This window comes from Meles meles, unplaced genomic scaffold (genome assembly GCF_922984935.1).
Source record: "Meles meles unplaced genomic scaffold, mMelMel3.1 paternal haplotype, whole genome shotgun sequence".
Taxonomy (NCBI): Eukaryota; Metazoa; Chordata; class Mammalia; order Carnivora; family Mustelidae; genus Meles; species Meles meles.
In genome coordinates, this window is record NW_025721451.1 from 1 (window position 1) to 20,087 (window position 20,087).

At 54.3% G+C, this 20,087-nt stretch overlaps 1 protein-coding gene across 1 annotated transcript; it reads right to left on the bottom strand.

Moving 5' to 3' along the window:
* Nucleotides 1–7: 7 nt before the first annotated feature.
* On the bottom strand, nt 8–8,980 carry LOC123936392 (annexin A8-like protein 1; the record flags this gene model as incomplete). The annotated part of the gene is made up of 5 exons (XM_045996970.1): nt 8,760–8,980; nt 3,369–3,459; nt 2,373–2,467; nt 858–971; nt 8–98 (listed from the first exon to the last, which is right to left on the bottom strand). Coding segments are annotated over exons 1-5 (412 nt in total), but the record flags the coding sequence as incomplete, so codon positions are not given.
* Between the last annotated feature and the right edge of the window lie 11,107 nt (nt 8,981–20,087).

Genomic DNA, 20,087 nt, shown 5'->3' on the forward strand with positions numbered 1-20,087 from the left:
CCCTTACCCTCCTCATAGGCCTTCATTATCTCCCGCAGCTGGTTCTTGGTCCGAGAAGCCAGGATTTCAATGATGACACCCTCTTTGGTCCCCAAGCCCTGTGGACAAAAACCTCTGTCTGCTGGAGAGCTCAGCCAGGCTTGTCTGCTCTGTCCCTACCCTCCTCTGTCAAGAGGCGAGAGGAAGAGCCTCAGGAAGAACTGGTCAGTGCGCCGCCGCCCTCTGATGGGGGCTTCTGCTGGAGGGTGTTACTGGGGGAAGTCGCCTGCGTTTGTCTCCAGGGGCAGATCCTGGGGGCAGGGGAGGCAACGGGAGAGTTCTGGCTCAGCTCTGCCCTCCATGCTGGGTGGTCTCTAGCACGTGACTCCACCTCGCCAAGCCTAGGGGTCCTCATCAGTCCTCACGGGTAAAGAGCTGGCCCAGTCCAAAGTGGATTGGAGAGAACAGGTGGGAAAGGCCAGGCGTGCACACCCAGTGAGTGTCCTTTCAATGGAGATGATTATAGTTGCTGGGCCCTGACGCCCTCTTCATTCTCTGAGAGTGCTAAAGGAGCCATGGGAGTCATAAGAGATGACTGCAGGAAGAGGACGGAGAAGAGTCTGCAGAGGTCGACCTGTCATTCCTGCACACCTGGGGTGGCCCTGTCCTGAGAAGTGCTGATTCTGGCTTCCTGGTGGCTGCATGACGGCAGAAGCCGGCCCGTCTGGGCAGCAGGCTACAGGCTTCCCGGGCTGGGCCGTTCCAAAGGGTGGTTCACCGGGAGCTTGGAGGTCCCAGTGCCAGGCTGTCTTGGGGAACGCGTTCCCAGCTGTGGCCCCAGTCAGTTCTTGTAACATTTCTGCCCTCCCCCCAGCTACCTTCATGGCATCGTGCAGCTCCTTGGCTTCAAATCTGTATGGAGGGTACATGAGGGCCACAATGAGCCTCTCGAACTTGCCACTCAGCTCCGACTGCAAGGTCTCGGTGAGATCCTAAAGTGAGAAGAAGGAAGAGCAATGATCTGGACATTGTGCCACCCCAAGGGCAGGCAGCTGGTGGCAGCCAGTCCTGGAGGGTCCGCAGGGCCTTTTGCGGGCTCTACCTTGAGCGGGAGCTGGAGTTTCCGGGGCCAGCAGTGCAGCTTCTGTGAGCAGCATTACCTTTCCTGGTGAACTGGAGACAGTGAGACTCCCGCCTTATACCACTGCTTAGGGGACCGGTGGAGAGATGTGCGTGGCTCGACTCAGCTCTCACGGCCATGCTGGGCACATTATAAGCCCGAAATATGTGTTTGTCATTGCTCACCATCAAATCCCGTCATAGCCCGTGGGCACTCAGTAAATTCAGGAATGAATGAAGGAATCCATTTCATGTGGCTCTGCTTCTGAGGGCACCAGTCTCCGCAAGGAGCCACAAGGCCACACCCTGCTGATCTGCACAGTACAGCCAAGGACCAAGGGCCTTGCTGGACCTGGATTTAAATCCCAACCTTGTTGCTTATAGGCTCTGGGATCTTGGGCAGTTACTCTTAGAGCTTATTCTTAGTACATCAATTTCCCTAATGATGAATGTAGGAAATAATGCACAGTTGGGAAGGTTAAGAGAAAGAAATTAAGAAAAAAAAAAAAGAAAGAAAGAAAAGGAAGGAAGAAAGAAAGGAAGAAAGAAAGACATGCATTGACACCCCTTGGAATGTTTGGGCTTCATCATTCACCTTCTGACGTTCAATCTCCAGACTAAGGAGATGTAGCCACAGAAGCTTCTGGCAGCTGAGGCTATGTGTGCCTTTGTTTCTGTGTTTAGGTAGTACCCCCAGTGCCTGGCTCTATCCTGGGGTGGTGGAGGGAGGGAAGAGAGAAAAAGGGTCCAGTGCATGTGTTCCCTGCCCCTGGGGCTCCCTCGAGGCAGAGGGAGCAGGCACAGACATGGAAGCTCTAACGTGAGAAGAGAGTGGACAGGTCACAGGACAGAAAGGAGCTTGGCCGGCTCCTCTGCACGTAGGTGAGAGGAGGATTCCCAGGCTTTGGGAACAGCGTGAGCAAAGCATAGAGGCAGGGGCACAGCTCAAGGATGGGGCAGGGAGACAAGGTAAAGGAGTCGGTAAGAGAGACGGGGTGGAGGGGTACAGCGGACTGCAGAGACTGGCCACCAAGCCAGGGGTGTGGGAAGCCATAAATAACGTAACTAGATAAAACACAGGATGGCCAGTGAAATTTTAACTTCAGATACACAATTAATAATATTTTTAGTGTAAGTATGCCCTCTGTGCCTCATGTTTTTAGAAGCTGGTCTCTGGCCAAAGGCCTGGTCCGGAGCAAAGCTGTCTGCCAGGCTGTCTCTGGCCACAGCAGCCCCCCTAGCATCCCAAGGAAAGTCTCCTGTCCCCCTTTTACCTTGCCAAATTGGGCCTTGAAGGACTTGGCAATTTGCTGCCGCTGAGTGTTGCTTCTCTTCGTGAGCACATCGATGATGGCCTGCTCGTTGGTCCCTGCAGGGGTGCACAGAGTGAGCATCCCTATGGCCCCCAAGGGGGCTGAGGAGGAGGGAGAGCAGCTGCTGGGTGGCCAAGCAGTGGGCACACACCGAGTGGATAGCTCCCAGACCTGACGATGTTCACGGTGTAGATAGAACACTGAAGCAGAAATCTATTCGTCCCCTTCCTCCGCCGCCTCCCACCCACAAGGGGTTGGGGCGCTCCCAGAGGCCAGTCTCAGAGTGGTAGTGCTGAGGTCCCTCTGATCATCTGATCTGCCCTGGACACTCCCGGGGCCTTTGGTGCTCAGATAGGAGGATCTTCTACCCTGTCCTCTCTCGGGCTGGTGGTGGCAGGGGCAAGTCAGGACTGAGGGTCCAGCAAATTGGGTCTGAGTCCTGGCCTAGCTGTCTCATTGCCCAGAGCATCTGCTCTCTCCTTCGGGAAGTGGGGGTAACAGCAGAGATCTCATAGGAAACAGAGGTCATGAACATGCCGTCACGGTTCATCTAGGAAGGACGGCAACCCCTTGCTTGCTTCAGGAATGTGCATCCTGGAGACGGAAAGAGGCTGCCTGTGCCCAGCCCGAGCTGAGTGGAAGTCCAGCTCAGTCCCACAGGTCCAGGGTTCCCAAGGCCATTCTGTGAGTGCAAAAGCTCTGACGAGACGATGGTGATTCCCTCCCTCCCTCATGACTCAGGGAAGCAGAACCACTCTCCCTCTTTTCCAGCTGATGGGGGCAGGGTGTAGACCAGTGCTGGGATGGGGGCACTGTGTGCTTCTCTGGGCTGGGAGACCGTCTTGGGAGCATAGTGTCCCCTGGCCACCCCCCTCCAGAGCTGTGGGGCTCACGGTCTTGAGCAGAGTGGCCAGACCCCAGAGAGGCCCGTGGGCAAGTCTGCGGATGTCCACTTACCGATCCCCTTCATGGCTTTGTAGAGGGTCTCTGCGTCGGGGTCCGGGTTAAAGTGGGGGCTGCCCTTCACAGTAATCCCCTCCTGTTCCACCTGCAAAAGAGCCCAGGCTTGTTCCAAGTGGGAAGGCTGGCAGGGGTGGGTGGGGGGAAGATCACCAGCCCAACACGGCGGAGGCTTGGGCCCCTCCTGCCCCAGCCTGGCATGGGTTTCCGTGATGGTCTGTCTTGGATGAAGGGAGGCCTGAGGGGTCCTTCCTGGCCCAGGACTGTAGCTCCTGGATATGACAGTTACCTGCAGATATGTGTTGAGGAAGGGGTGCCTCAGTCCACTTGGCATCGAGTTGCCCTATGGCTCTTCCACTTTGGGGCTGCGGAAGCCTGGGGGGTGTGTGTGGAGGCCCCGTGTGGCCCTTAGCTGCCTTGGCTAAGGGGAGGGCTGTCCTGTCAGCTCCGGCCTTAAGAAGGAGGGACCCCCTGAGGAGAAGTGAGGCAGGACCGAGGTGGTCTGCATCCAGGGCCACCGTGAGTGGGGGGAATCTCAACCTTCAGCACCAGGGCCAGCCCTGTGGAGCTGGTGTACACTGACCCTAGAAGTGGCTGGTGCTGTTTCTGTGTGCAGACCCGCCACCCAGCCTTCAGTGTCAGGAGGAAGGAAGCACTGGGAGGAAGTCCTAGGAGAGGGGGCTGGACCCAGAGAAGGTCAGCAGTGGTTTTACTGGGGTGACAAGGCACAACAATGACCACGAGTGTGCTCCTGGCCACCTGGCTGTCTTCAGAAGGGTCCCACAGTTTCCCCTGCCTCAGCCTCCTTGCCAGACCTGTCCCTGGATCTTTTGTAATAAGATTCCCGTGGCTGAGGGAAGGTTCACCGGGTGTAACAGGAGCTTGGGAGAAGGGGTGGGGACACCGCAGGGTGTGCGTACAGTGGGTATGAAGGAACACAAAGGGCAGGATGTCCTATGGGAGGTAGCTTTTGGGGGTTAGGCAGGCTGCATCTAATCTCCTGGGGTGGGGTGGGGGGGGGTCTGTGACTCAGGTCAGGCCCTCAGAGGCGTCAGCTTGGTAGGGAAGCTACCATTAAGTGAGAGTAATGTGAGAGACCATAGCCTGTCTGGCCTGGCTGTGAGGGGTTGCTGCTTCCCCTCTGGGCTCTCTGGCTGCCATGTCACCTCCACAGAATGGCTCTTTGATTAATAGGCTGACACCAGCCAGAACCGCAGCTTGTGGGAAGAAGCCACAGAATCTTTCCTGCCCCCGCTCCCGCCCTGGGGTGTGGGCTGTGGATCAGGCCAGGCCTCTCCCCGCTGGCGTCATCCTAGGGCAAGCAGCAGGCCCTGCCCACCCGCACCCCAGAGCTCCCTCCAGCACCATCGACAGGCACTGCTGTCGGTGGGAAAGGGCCACCTACCCCCAAACCACAGGGCAATGGGCGAGTAAGGACAGGCTTTGTGGAGCTGAATGTGCTGCTTTGAGAGTGTGCAGACAAGGTTGGGAAGAGAGGTGTGGTATGAGGTCAAGCTGCCTTCTTTCTGAGAAGTGGGTGTTCACAAGCAGGTAGAGACCCAACAGCCCAGAGCCTTTGCAAGTGTGCAGGCTCATGGAGGACAGAAGGTTAGGTTTAGAAAGAACGGCATGATGCTCTGGAAATTGTGAAGTAAACACAATAACCAAAGTTCGTGGGCCTTTGATCTGAGCCAGATCTCTAATCCCAGGGCTTGCCTGAGGGCTCCTTAGCCTTGTGCCCTGTAGAATTTATCAGATGAAAATAAGTGATCTTTCTTAAGTATGTGCTTTTAGGAAGATGGTAGAGGAGTGGGGGGAGATTGGAGATGGGCACTGAATTTGAAGAAGACTCAGAGATTCCTCAGTGGAAAGGAGTTTAGTCCCATCGTGTTTGGTCTCCCATGAAACTATTCACTTCCTCCTTCTGTCTGCCCCTCATCCACTCATCTACCTTCCCACCTTCCCACCCACCAACCCACTCATTCATTCATCTACTCATCCACTCTCTACACAGAGACTCAATGGCCACATCCATCCATCTATCCAACCATTTATTCATTCATTTAATCACCATGTCCATCCTTCTATCCATCCTTACATCCATCTAATCACCCATCCAGCCATTCATTTAATCATTGTATCCATCCATCCATCCAACCATCCATCCTTCAAGCTCTAATTAGATCCTGAAAATACCTGGCAGATTGCCATCTGTGGGGCTATCTATAGGGATATCGCTTTTGAGTAAAAGGTGAAAGGTCTTTCTATTCCCTTTGCTTGAATTTCAAATGTCTGCTAACACATTTTCCTATCTCATTTTTTTAGCACCGTATTTCTCAGCAAGAAGTGTTAGAAATAATCCCTTGTGCAAATTCCACCCAGAAGAGCCTATATGGTCCCAGAGGTGGCCTGGTTGTGTGCATGCATACACAGTATCCCTTGTTTGTGGAATCTGAGCTGCGGTGACCACCCTTAGCCACTGAGTGGCTGCTTTGTGCCAGGCCTCTGTGTTCGATGCCTCCAGGGCCAGAAGTACTGTGCTCATACTCCTGGACTTCTCTAACCATGAATGCCTCGTTTTACAGACAAGGGGGCTGGGCTCAGAGTGTTTGTCAAGCTGATGTGGCTAGCAAGACCCACAGCCTGACTCAGAAGCTGAGCTCTGTCTACTTCCCCCTACTCTACAGATGACTCAACTTTTTCGGGGCAGGGAATTTTCCCGGAACTCTTTACTGAAGGAAGCCTTGTCCACAGGAATGCAAGTGGTCCGGGAGGGAGTGCGAGGTCTGGGGACCACCCGCGAGGGGCTGTCTCCCTGACCCCAGGCCAATGCGTGGTGCTGGGAAGCAGGGACTGGCCAGACCATGGGGACTGATTCCCTGGGAGCAGTCCCTTTAGCGGGTCCGAGGTCGGCTCTGGGGGGAACTGTTGTCAACCCACTTCCTGGGGGGTTGTGATTTTTGAGGCATTGAGGAGCCTCAGTCTCTTTTTCTTCTCTGTGATTTTAGGGGATAAAAAGTACAATCATCTGGAATCAGACCCCTGAACATCAGCAGAGTGGGGCAGGGCACCAGATCTTCCTATCTGAAAGGCCCCGCTGTTAGAGAACCTGCCGGGGCCCCGTGCCCAGACTGGGCTTGTCCAGACAGGAATATTTTCACTGAGAAGGTGACTCAGTCCTGCCCATGACTCTGAGAGCTCGGTTCTGAGGAGCGCCCCACCTTTGCCTTCCCCCGTCACGAGGCTGCCCTGGGGAACCTGTGAGACAGAACTTCATTTCTCTAAGAGAGGCACAGACAGGTCCCTTTAGCTGATTTTTCATACCCTCACCCCCCAACACCCCCCAGTCCTGGTCCTGGTCCAGCTGGGGGCCCAGAGGATATCTGGTCCTTAGCCAGTCACAGGCGGGCTCTGCCTGTGGTCTTACTGCCCCAAGCCAGCTCTCCTGTAGGCTGTGGGCTGCCAAGGCCCCCAGTCTGGGCTCTGGAATTGGGCTGCTCTGATTCTAACCCAGACTCTACTACTTGCTCGTGAGGCAACCCTGAGCATCCGCTGAGGCTCCTTGTGCTTCCGTTCTTCATCTGTGGATAAAGATACTGTCGTCCGTTTTGTAGAGGTGTTACAAGGCTCAAGCGAGACGCCGAAGTGAGATGCTTAGAGGAATGTCTGGCGCACCATAGGTGCTTGGTGAGGGTCACCATTAACCTGCCAGGTGGGCCAGGTCCCTGCAAGGAGGCTTCTGCCTGCCTGGCTGGGTGGGGCCCCTGCCCCCCTGGGAGCAAGGCCCAGAATCAGGCCATCTAGGGCAGCAGCTGACCATGGAAGAGAGCCCACTGGGCTCTCCTTGCCATGCCTGCTTTCTCAAAAGAAACTTCCCACTGGCCAGGTGGAAACAGGAGGCCACTCTAGGCCCTTGACCTGTCCTGGCTGCTGTGCTGGGGCCCAGACAACGGCCCCCTGTCCCTGTCCCTAGCTGCCTCTCTGTCCTGACTGTCCAGGCCTGGCATATCTGAATCCATCAGCCCCTGGGTTGTGCCGTTTGTGAAAAAGAGATTTCCTGGAGCAGGATAAGGCTGGCTCACAGAGTGCCTGGGGGAGGGGGTGGAGAGACTTCTGACTGCTAGCTGTGGGACCCAGAGGTCACTAGGTGTCTCTGAGACTCAGTGTCCTCATCTGTGAAAAGGGAAGAGCAGCCCTGATGTCCTGGGCTGCCTGGGCGGGGGGTGAAATGAAGGAGTCGTGCCTGACCAGAAGATGTCATTGGCTTGTCATCTTTGTGTCTTCAGCTCATGAGGACGAGACGGCCTCGACTCAAAGCTAGAAGAAACACTCCCAAGAATCTGGTAGTTCAGCTGCGAGGTGGGAGACTTGGGGACAGGCTATGATGTCTTTCCCACCTCAGTCCTCCAGCACTCTATAAAGCATAGGTTTCAGACACTCAAAGCCCCTGTAGGCCAGGTCCTCTTGCCCTCCCTCCTCTCTCCTCAATCTTGTTGAATAAACACCATGGGTTCCTAGAAGACTGCCTGCCCTCCCATGCCCTAAGGTGTGGGCATCGATGAGATCTCCACCATCAGCTGATTTGACTGTGTTGCTCACCAACTCAAGTGCCTTTAATGGCTCCCCACTGCTCTTAAGGTAAAGCCCAAGCCCCTTAGCCTGCCGTGTGAGGCTTTGTAGGAGCTGTCCTGCCTGCTTCTCTAGGTCTGTCTCCCCTGATTCCTCTGCCCCCCCACCCCACAGAGGGCCCTCAGGCCATGACGAGCTACATCTCTCCAAAGCCAAGCTTCCCTCCCCCCAATGCCCCCGGGCCTTTGCACATACTATTCCCTTTGCAAGGAGCAATCTGCCTGATTCTCCTCAAACACATGTGTGTGCACACATACCACACACATGCACATCTCACTCAAACATGACACCTCCTAGCTTTAAGCAGCCTAATACTTCCCACCGCAGCTCTTCCTCTGGGGTCCCCATCCCCTCAGCTTTCTTAGGTGCATCTCAAGGTTCCTTTATCTGGGGGTGCCTGGGTGGCTCAGCTGGTTAAGTGTCTTCCTTTGGCTCAGGTCATGGTCTTCTGGTCCTCGGGTTGAGCCCTGCATTGGGCTCCCAGCTCACTGGGGAGTCGGGTTCTTTCTCCCCCTTGCCTCTCCCCCTGCTTGTGCTGGTTCATTCTCTCTTTCAGATGAATAAATAAAAAAAAAATCTTTTAAGAAGAAAAGCTTCCTTTATCTGTCTCACTAGCTGTGAGCGCCTCTGGGGCTAGGACGGTTTCTTCTCTTTCCCCCCTCAGTGGGCAGCCTGGTGCTTGGCCAGCAGATAGCATGCCTCTCTCCACCAGCACCCTGCAGGAACCCCACCCCCCACCGCGGCTTGCTCCCCACTTACCCAGGCTTTCCACCAGGCCATCCTGTTCTCTCGATTGCCTTTCCCAGGGAAATGAAGATCTGCAGGTCGACCTTCTCTCTACTCGGGAGATCCCACAAGACTGGCTCCCACACAAGAAGCCAGGTCCTTGGGGCTGGGTGTTGGGTGTGGTGGCGAAAGTGGGGCCCCAAGCCCCACCCCTTCCCCTCTGGGCTCCGCCTGGCTCTGGGTCCCTCCTGGGGCTCCCTGGCCGCACCCAGCCACCGCCCGGAGCCCGCCTGTGGAATGCTGCCACTCACTGCCAGATGTCTGGGCTGAGACTGTAATGTCGACTGGAAATTCTGAGTCCCAGCCTTTGACCGCCCTACGTAGTAAACACAGCTGTAGTTTCAGACTGTCTTTGCCGGACCTGAGCTGTAGAAAAGAGGGAAGGATACTATGCCTCCCTTTCTTTAGTTGCACAGTTTCTACACCACTAACAGCATAGTGGGGAGCTCGGCAGGGGACGTAATTACGAGCAGCCTCCATTTTTTGGGGGTGTCTCTGAAGTCTGGAGGCTTCTTTAATCCCTTCTTTAATCCCTGTGACCCATCTGTCCCCTTTGCCTCAGCTGTGAGCGGCAAGCATGAGTTCCGTGTCCTGCAGGAAGAAACAGGCTCCAGCGCTCAGATCATCTGCATGAGTCCCACTGCTCGGGAGAAGCAGAGTGGTCACCCACCCTCTGGGCCCCGCTCTGTGCCTGCCCTGGGCGGGGTCCCGCAGGACGCCACAGCTGCCAGCCAAGGGAGGCAGCCAGGGCCCTATGGAAGAGGTTGATTTTTTCCTCTCTGGAAGAAAAAAAAAATTTTTTTTTAACTCTCCCTGAGTCCCCTGACTAGAATGTTCCACAGGAGACTTTCTCCATCCAACTCTTAACCTGCCCTTTAGGGGAAACATCAGTGCCTCAGGGACCACCCCGAGGCGCCTCTGTTGGGGGAGGCTAGGGCTTCGAGGACGCCCTGCCCTCTGAGTGGACGCTAGCTCCATGCTGGTGTGATTGTTTTATATTCAGGGAAACCTTTCAGAGTAACAGATACGGGTTGTCTCTTGATGCAAAGTTGTCTGGTTTCCTGACCCCGAGTCTAGTACTCTTTGCTCTACACACACGGTGTCTCCAGGCTGTTCTTTCTGGAAGTGAGGACTGGGGTGGGTGGGACAGAGCTGGGCCGGTCTGCAGAGGGGGGCAGGCACCACCCAGAGCCACCGGAGGACTAGGGATAACTACTAGAGAGAACTGTGAGATGTCATCTGAAGAGGAAGCGTTCAGTCTGCCTCTGGTCACACGGACTGAGAAAGGTCTACCCCCGCCTTTGGGGGCCCAGATTTCCCATTCTTCTTAGGAGTCCTTGGGTCAGAAGCGAGGTGCCCTCACTGGTGGGCCTTCTCGGGACTTCAGCTGCCCACACCCATGTGCCTGTTAGGGGGTGTCCACACCATGGCCTGGGCGTGTCTGGGTAGTAGGTACCCTCTGGGAAGCTGTGGTCAAAGTCTAGTTATGAGGCTGACCTTAGATAGGGCCAGCGTGGTGGGCCCTGAGCAGAGCCCGGAGAGCCATGCCGGGCCCTGAGACCAGGATGGGCCACAGAGATTGGTGCAGATGTGACCTGGCTCTCTGAGGGTCTGCGGTGCACAGTGACCCAGACAGGTCACTGGATGAGACCAGGCCCCAACGGCACTTGTGCTCTCTCCTCAGGCTCTGTTCGGACTGCTCTAACAGCCAGGACCTCACCTTCCTTCCCCAGCCCGTCTCCTGCTTCCCTTTGGGATATCCTGCACCCTTTTCCAACTTTTTTAGTCTCATGATTACCACCCTAACTGACCCCCAGGACTCCTTCCTGGACCCTCTGTTCTTCCCCTTCCTCATCAGTGGTTCTGAGCCTTGGCTGTCCTTTGGAATCAAGGTTATGATTCCAAAGATTTGATTCCAAGGACTTGGAATCAAGGATTTGGGGAACTCCCACCCCAGAGAGGAAAGTCCAGAGGCCCCATCTGCTCCTGCAGGTTCTTTGGGCTCAGCAGCCCCACCCATGGATCACCCACTGGGTCATACCCCAGAGGCATGGGCCTCTGTCCTCATGCCAACTCTGGAGCCTCTCACCTGCCCACTTGTACCCACATTCTGCCCTTGTGCCCGCTTCCCCCTCCTGAATGGCCTTACCTCACTCCTGGGTAGATTGGGCAGCTCCCTGAGCCCTGCTGAGTGAGCCCCGGCCCTGGGGGTCAGAGAATGGACAGCGGGCCCCTCCCTTGGGTGCCTGTCTGAGTTCTCTGGGAGGGCTCCCCCTGGAGGAAATCACCATAGCCTGTTCTTCCCACAGCCCCGGCAGACAGTGTGAAGACCACACCCAGGCACAAGGCTGGCCCAGTGCACTGCGGGTGCTCTTAGCTAGGCTGAGGGGACTTCTCTTGAGTAATGTTATGATCTTGGGGTGCCAAGATCCTCTGCCCCATATTTCACTCATGGACCCAGGGTGACAGGAGCTGCCGTGCTCCCACTCAGCTGAGCGTGGGCATGGGAGGGTACTGTGTAGACATGGGTGGTATGGGAGCAACAGACTCGGAATGAAGGCAACACAAGCAGAGGGTGGATTTCTCTGGAAGGGCGTGTGGGGCTGGGGAAGGTGTTTTTAAGGAAGAAGGGGGATTGAGCGTGTTTAATGCTCTTGGAGTGCAGAGAAGGATGAAGATGCAGAAGAGGGAACAGAACAGGGACACCAGTTCCGTAAGAGGCAGGTGGGGAATGGGAGCCAGGGTATGAGCAGAGACTCTGGCATTAGTCAGGAACGAAAACCCCAACCCCAACCCCAACCCACTGTTGTGAAATTTGAGGGAAATGGGCAGGAAATGGGGCATGTCAGGAAAGAGGGGGCTTTCTTTCCACATGCTGTGGAGGCGGTTTTTGTCTGGACACGGTTACAGGTGCTGAGTGTAGGGTGAAGTAGTGAGGTCAGAGGCAGGTGGTTTGAAATGGTCATTGTGGTGAAAATTAACTTACGGCAGGTATCTGTCTTGAGTATTGATCCCAGACTTGGAGTCACCCTGACTGGTCAGGCATGAGTGAAGACCCCCTTGGTCCAGGAACATGGGGCTTGTTTTAAGCAGCTGTGTACAGACCTAGAAACACATTCTGTCCAAACCAGAGTGCTAGTTCTCCATCTTTGATCAGCCCCACCAGTCCTTCCAGAACCTTCTAGAGAGTCTGCTGACTCTCTCTCTTAGCAGAGCACTCAGTGGGTTTCTTGCCTGGTGTTTGCTCTCTGGCCTGGTGAGTCAGCAAACGTGGCTTTGTTCCTTTGTGTGTTTGAGCTCTAGAGCCTTTGTTTTATCCTTTAACCACAGGGGATGAAAGAATGGGCTGCCATGGCTGTAGCTCCTCATTCTTTCCTCGTTTATTAATTTTCCCCTTCTGGTTTCCATCTCAGTCAACAGGGACAGCATCTGCAGATCTGTCTCTCGATTGAGTCCATTTTTTCTCTTCAATTATGTCGAATCATATTAAATTTCTAATTTAATGCCATTTAAAAACTTTGATCTTCTTTAAACTCTGCCATTTTCATAATTAGTTGTTCTTGTCTTCTAGTTTTTATTTCTTTATTTTGTTTGAACATTTCACACACTCTTTTTTTATTTCCCTTTTAGGTTGCTCTATTATCTCTACATTCTGGGCCCTGAGTCTTCGTTTCTTTGATCTGCTGGCTCTCCTTGGCTAGATACCTGGGATTTTTCTTCCCCCTTGAGCTCATCTTCAGCAGGAAATGTTTTCCATGAGAGGCTCCCGCTCCCAGTAGCCCAGATAGGGGAGGCACCACAGCGGGACAGGGCCATGTTTGGTTTTGCTGGAACCTGGGAGATTCTGTTAGGTCCAGATAGACTCCAATGCTATCTTCTCAGCTCAGGTTTCCCATAGCACGCACACCACGCTGCTGACTTGGGACCCTCATTTCCCACAGGAGCTTGGGACGTGTGGCCCTCCTCTGTTAATGAGTAATGTTGTGACCTTCTGCCAAGACGGTTTGTGTCCTGTTTTATGGGGAGCATTGCTCTCTACAGCTCTGACATAAAACGGAGTAGACCCAGCTCTCCGTGTGCTTGGGCACTGAGACTTCACCTCTCAGCTCCTCTGGCCAGGACATAAGTCTTTTTATTTATCTGTTTATTTATTTTTAAGACTTTATGTATTTATTTGACAGAGAGACAGAGAGTACAAGGAGGCAGAGAAGCAGGCAGAAAGGGAGGGAGAGGGAGAGGAAGAAGCAGACCATCTGCTGAGCAGGGAGCCCGATGCGGGGCTTGACCCCAGGACCCTGGGATCACGACCTGAGCTGAAGGCAGCCGCTTAACCGGATGAGCCACCCAGGTGCCCCTGACGTAAGTCTTGTGTTCAAGACTTGACATAAGTCAAGTGTTCAAAGTCTAAGAGCCATTCACTGTTGTGAATTCATTTAAGTTCAGGTTTCTCCTTCTTCCTCCTCCTCTTCTTCTTATATCTCTGGCAATTAGAACATGGTTTTCCTTATTTTTTAACTGGAATTTGTGTTAAAAGTTGTTCTCAGCACTGAGGCTTCAGGGGAGATGGGTGGACACTAGATTCTGAGGGCACGAGCCTGGCAGCGGTATGGAGTTCCCTCCAGAGAGTGTTCCGCAGCCCAGGACAGGCACAGGAGAGGCAAACAGTTGGTTTCATCCGCTTGACTCAGATTTTACCCTGGGTGTGTGACACAAAGAAATGACGCCAGGGAAGAGCAGCATATTGGAACGAGGTTGACCTGGGTGCTGGGCCCTGGGGTTTGTGCTGGAAAGAAAGTGGGAATGACTGTGGGTGGGAGGTCCTGATGGGGTTAAAAAACAATGGGGTGGGAACAATAAGTCAATAAACTAGATATGTACACAGTGTTGGCAGGAGGGAGATGTCTCAATTGTGCGGATGGTGGCTTACAAGCCTCAGGATGTGGTCAGGGGTAGGCAGGTGGCTTGTAGGGCAAACAGGTGGAGGCCAAGAGGTCAAGGATAAGAGGTCATGGCGTTGGGTGGGACATCCCATGGATGTCGAGGTTTGCTGGGATAACAGTGGGCATTGGGTTGCATGGCCATGTTAGCTGAATACGAGGTCTATAGTCCAAGGGAAGGAGAGTGATGGTTGGAGGGAGAGGGCAGAGAGTGGCACAGCAGAGTGGCAGGGCTCTTCCCTGAGTCCTTGACTGTGAGCAAGGCCCATTCCCTGGGGCCCACTGGGCTCTAGAACGGGGACTGAAGCGGGCCACTGGCACGGACCTGGCTGCCCCAGCTGTGAGTCTGCTTAGAACAGGAGGCTGCATGGGAGGCCTGTGGGTTGGAAAAGTACATGTTGAGGGTTTAGGGCACTGCAGGTACCCCCATCCCCTGCCAAGTACTCTCCCGTTTCTCCAAGTTTTAAAGAAATATCTGTAGTCTCCAGAAAAAGGAAAAATAGTGTCATCAATGATGGTGTGGCAGAAAGCGACACTTAACGGACATGCAATTAACTAAGTGGTGATGCAAACGTCTCCATGTTTGTTCCATGGTTCTGCTGACAGCAGATGGTTTAAGATAGATTTTTAAGCTGGGCTAGTAAAGGAGTGTAAGCTTTGAGCGCCATCTTCTGGAACAATCCACCACATCATCCTGGTCTCCCGTCATTCTCATGCCCATCCTCAATGAGGCAACGGGGCACCTAATGCTTGAGGCCACAAGGTAGGACAGCCTCTGGGGTGGGGGGCACTGCAGGAGATGCCTATCGCCTCCTGTACCTTCCCTCCCCTGGGACCCCAGGGGACTTGTGCTGATTGAGCCCCAAGCCCATCTCGGAGTCGGCTCCTGGCCCCAGCTCCCCGAAAGGAAGAAGCCCCTAAGCTTCTTCCCCTTTATGGCCTCCTGTCTGTGAGGCAGCTCCTCTCACCACCAGCCATCTGCTCGCTGAGCCAGAGTGTGCTTCCCAGGGATGTCCCCTGCCCATGGGTAGTGGGAAAGAAAAAAAATGGTCAGGATCTCCGGTTACAAGAAATCCATTTTTGGATTTGAGAATCCCATCTCACCTTTGGGCTCACGAGCTGCAACCCTGGGCATTCTGCATGTCGTTGGAGCCCCATAATTTCTGCAAGGGTCATGAACATGAGGCAGTGGCCCCCCGGAATGTCGAGTCCTCAACATGCTTTTCTTCAGCTCCTCACTCTTCAAAAGAGAAGATGAGTCCCCACAGTCCCTTCCCGATCTTGCCATCTGACCTGAGCAACTAGGTCGTGACCCAGCATTGTCTCAGATTCCCAGGAGCTGCCCCTTGGGAGCCCTCACTGCGTGTGTGAGGATGGGGCGCTGTGCACTCTTCATGCTCCATCTCCACGTTGCTGTCGTCTCTAAAGAGAGAGAGGTCAGTGGCCTGCCGTGGTCACCCAGATGGTCCTTAACCATGGACTCTTTTCACAGGATCCCCCGTGTCCCCCAGAGCCCACCACTTGGAAAGGGACTCCTGACAATATCAGTTGTTACGGGCTGAACTGTGTCCCCTCCAGATTAATCTGTGGGTGCCCTAATCCCCTCAGTACCTCTGAGTGTGACTATTTGGAGATGGGGCTTTTAATTTTTAAAAAATTTATTTGACAGACAGAAGCCACAAGTAGGCAGAGAGGCAGGTAGAGAGAGGGAAGCGGAAGCAGGCTCCCCATGGAGCAGGGAGCCTGATGTGGGGCTTGATCCCAAGACCTTGGGATCATGACCTGAGCTGAAGGCAGAGGCTTAACCAACTGAGCCACTCAGGTGCCCCTGGAGATGGGGTCTTTAAAGAGATAACAAAATTAGATGAGGTCACTAGGGTTGGCCCTGTTCTCAGAGGACTGTTGTCCTTAAGCAGGAGATGAGGACACACAGAGCAGAGCCTGTGAAGGCATAGGAAGAGCTGGCCATTTACAAACCAAGTAGAGAGGCCTCAGCAAGCATGAAACCTGCAGACACCTTGATCTTGGACTTTTAACCTCCAGAATTGTAAGAAAATTGATTTCTGCTGTTTAAGCCACTGAGTCTCCAGTACTTTGTTCCGGTAGCCCATGCAAACATGGTACCCCTAGATGGACAGACACCGCATGTCCCATCTGCTGTTAACTGAGCCCAGACTGCACATGAGGGGTCAGACTCCTCTGTCTCCCACCACTGCCCAAGCCCAGCCCCCTCCCCCGGCTGCACAGGGTGGGTCTGTAGGTTGGAGGCAGCAGGTGGATGTGGGACCCCAAGAGAAAGGGAAGAAGCCAGAGGCAGGTGATGGTAGACCTTGATAGGCTCCTACTTGCTCACACGGCTCAGCTTCTTGGGGCATCAGGAAGCCAAAGACAGTGAGAGAAAGGAGCAGGAGTGAAGGATGGCAGGCAATAAGGGGCCACTCACTGAGAGAGAGATGGATCAGGCTCCCCAGTGTGTGCAGATGACCTTGGAGGAGGCAACTGCTCAGCCCATGGTCACACTCTCGACCTGCCCCACACACTGTGCTGGGCCTGACAGCAGCCATGTGCCCACAGGGACATCCTTTCCCCATGGGCGCAGCACCGGGGAGAAGCCGGTCAACTTGAGCAGGGGCCGGCAACTGGAGACTGTAGGCCGCTGGGCAGCTAAGGGCACAGGGAGACAGAGATGGGAGCGAGAGAGTGGGAGGGACAGAACTCAGAGACCACAAGGCCCAGAGGTGGTCACGTTTGCAGGAGGGTCTGAAAGAGAAGGTGGTGTTCCTTCCCATGGGCTTTCCAGTGTCTGGTCCCGTCTGGCTTGGTGGCCTCTCTGACCACAGGTCCGGACCTGCAGCCAATGTCATTCTGTCCTGCTGCAGCCTGCTGCGCGGTCAGGCTGCTCTCTTCTGCAGGGGGAGTCCTTACGGCAGGATGTTGCCAACCTTCCCATGGAAATCCTGAGCAAGCAGGGGGCACATTCTGAAGTGGTCTGTGAAATTTTTGTGAGCTTTGTGGCTCATCTGAGAGATTCACGACTTCACAGTAGAATTCTTCATATTGAAGAATGTAGATTCCATATGCTCCCCAGGGCTCCTCCTCCTCCAGGGTTAGAACAAAGTCTTGTCTGCAGGAGGGCTGCATGGCTGTTCCCAAACCACCCAGTGCCAGGCCTGCGCTGGCCTTCCGTCCCGGAGGATCTGGCGAGGCTAGGTCCCTGGGCCCTTAGCCTTCCATCTGGCAGGTGGCAATGGCTCCAAATCTTTGTCCTCACTCCTTGTCCACTCTGCCCCCTTGTTCTGAGATACTAAGCACCGCCCCCAGGAGCTTCTGTCTTGACACAAGGTAGAAGACAGATGGAGCTCAGACCACTTGTTTCCTGCTGCAAACGGCCAGGTGGTACCAAGAGCCTGGCCACCTGCCTGGGGTGTGGAATGGGAAACAGGGAGAGCGAGGGGAGCTGATGGATGCTTCTGTAGACTAATTTAGTGCCTGAGCAGATCGCTGAGAACAGCACAGAGAGAAGCACCAGGCGGTGATTGAGAAATAGTGTTTCCTTCTGCCCCACTGACCGCCTCAACATCCCGGGCCCACTCGGGGGGTCCCGGTTCAAGGGCTGTGACAGGGAAGGAGTTCCCACATGGAGATGTGTGTGAGTGCACTGCGGCTTGCACACTCGTGAAGGAGGCCTGTGGCTGGGCCAGGTGGGATCTGAGGGAAGCTCCCAGCTTCCAGAAGCACAAGCTTTGGCCCAGGTCCACTCTGCATCTATAGGGGCCACTCCAAGGGACACCGAGAGGTACTCAGAATATGTCTGAGGGAAGGAGTAAGCATTGCCCGGTGTATTCCCCCTTGCACATGTCTCAGCTCTGGACAGCTCAGATGTCAGACATTTTCTAAAAATGTCCTGCCCTGCCCAAAAACCTCAGGCAGGAACAGGAGACAGGTGATCTGCAAGCCAGCTCTCAGCAGTGGGCTGTGCCCCTTTCTCCTTCACAAAAGCTAGGAGCCCCAGGTTGATGACAAGCCGGAAGACCTCCTGAGCGAGATTCCGGGACGGCAGGGCGGGAGCATGGGTCCGGGAAGGGGTCTCCAAAGAAACTTCCTTTTCCTGATGCCTCCTGATACCGTCCCCACCAGAAGCAAGGCAAGGATCCATGGCTGCGGGGCTGGGGTGGGGGGTGGTGGGGGTAGGCCGATGTTCCTCTCAGATGTCCATGCCTACTTCCCTCCTCAGCTCAGGGATGAGAAGGAGCGATGAGCCCAGGTTCTTATTGGCTAAAAGTAAGACGGCTCCCAGCGCCCGCTAACGAACAGGCATGTTGATGTCGGTCAGGACCAGACCTTTCTCCAGATAGGGTCACGGAGGCTCGGAGATGGCCAAGTGCCATCCTACGGTTCGATGTAGCTACAATGTTGGAGCCCAGAGCCAGAAAAGTGTCCTAGGACCTCTCAGGCCAGGATCATGCTTTCACCAGATACAGAAAAAAGACCCCACTTTTTGGGAAGAGATGAAATCTCTCTGTACACAACCATGATGTTTTAACTCCCATTCTGTCCAGTAAAAAAATGTTTCACACATTTTTCTTGGTATCACAAGTACAATAAGCATGTTTTCCCCGATTCTCAGAAGACTGAGAGTCGATCGACCTTTTCAGAGCTGGATGTGGCAGCTCTTGGCTCATTCATGCTCGGCCCGTGGGCACCAACTGCTCCGTGAAGGTGGTCCAGAGCCAGTGGTCCCGTCCCACGCTGCACAGGCGCCGGTGACCTGCCTGTCCGGAGCCTTCCCCACGGGCTGCACAAGGGCGGGGCCACCTGCCCGCTGGGTGTCCTGCGTCCCCCCTCACCGCGCTCCGTGTTTACACCACCTGTGATTTTCACTCTTGTAACCCCAGAGCGAACCCAAGCATTGACTAGGGCCTCCCATTCCATGAAGGACCTCGGGAAGTGGGGCCTGGAGCAGTTGCTTGTTCTCTTTCATGCACCTGTATAGTTGTTCTGGAATGGGTCCCAGAGCGGGGTCCAGAGAAGCTATGAGTCCATGCCGCAGGGTTAAGCTTCCTCTTCTACTTCCTCCATGTTGAATTGGCTTATTTCTCCGAGACACGGTGCACCTGGCATTTTGTGCTAGGAAAAGCTCTCTTAGAAACAACTTGTGAGGGGGCACCTGGGTGGCTCAGGGGGTTAAGCCTCTGCCTTCAGCCCAGATCATGATCTCAGGGTCCTGGGGTTGAACCCCGCATCGGGCTCTCTGCTCAACGGGAAGCCTGCTTCCCCCCTCTCTCTGCCTGCTTCTCTGCCTACTTGTGATTTCTTTATCAAATAAAACAACAACAATAACAAAAACCAGCTTGTGAGATGGATGGGCTGGGGGACGCGCCAAGGGCCCACAATGGGGTAGGAGATGTTCTCTGTCACCGCTCCCGTCCTGGCTGGTGGCAGGACATGGATCTGTGGCCCAAGCCATGATGGGACGGAAAGGTCGGGAAGGGGTCCACGAGAAAGAGCAGCTCCAGATACAAACGCTTTGGAGAGTTACACTGCAAACCCTCTCCACTTATACACAAGCCATGCCAGGTAAGCCTTTTACTTTTTATTTTTTTTAATTAGGGTCATGGCTATCTAGCCACTTTAATCCATACAGATTAAAAACCCAAACCTGACATTTTTTTTAAACCTATACTTGTCTTACAGAAATTCCACCAAAAAGCGTAATTATGACATTGAAGGATATGAGGGTGGAGGCAGAAAGGACTTTCATTTCCTATCAGCGTGGGTCGGAGATGACTGGGTATGGTCCCGCCGAGGGCTCACGGCCAGTAGGGGAGGGTGTACATTCTCTAGGGAAATGGAGAGGGTCCTCTAACATTCTTCTGGGCTTAGGGATTATCTGGGATATCTGGAAAAGAGAAGTCGCCCTCGCGGCTGGTGAGCTGTAGGGGGTTTGCCTCTTTCTAGGACACATTCAGAAGTGGGGGTAGCCAAACTATGAAAACGAGGACTGTGGAGTGAAGGAGGGGAGAGACTCAAGTTTTCCCTCTGCACAAAGTTAGGGAACAAAATACAGCATTGCATTCATATTTCAGAGACAATGGGGCATTTTTTTCAAGGAGCAGAATTTGGCCAGAACCCTGGGCGTTGCAGCCCTTGGTGACCGATGAAGAACTGGCTGTGGGAGGTGGGAGGCATCCATGTCTGCATCCAGCAGACACCAGGGCACTCTGTCCTGGCAGGAGCAGTATAGACACTTCTCACACAGTGCAGCGATGTTCTCCCGGTAACAAACTCTCTTGCTGATCAGCAATAGATTCCAACTCCTTTGACTGCAAACCAAGACTCAATACATATGTCTAATTCAGTGCAC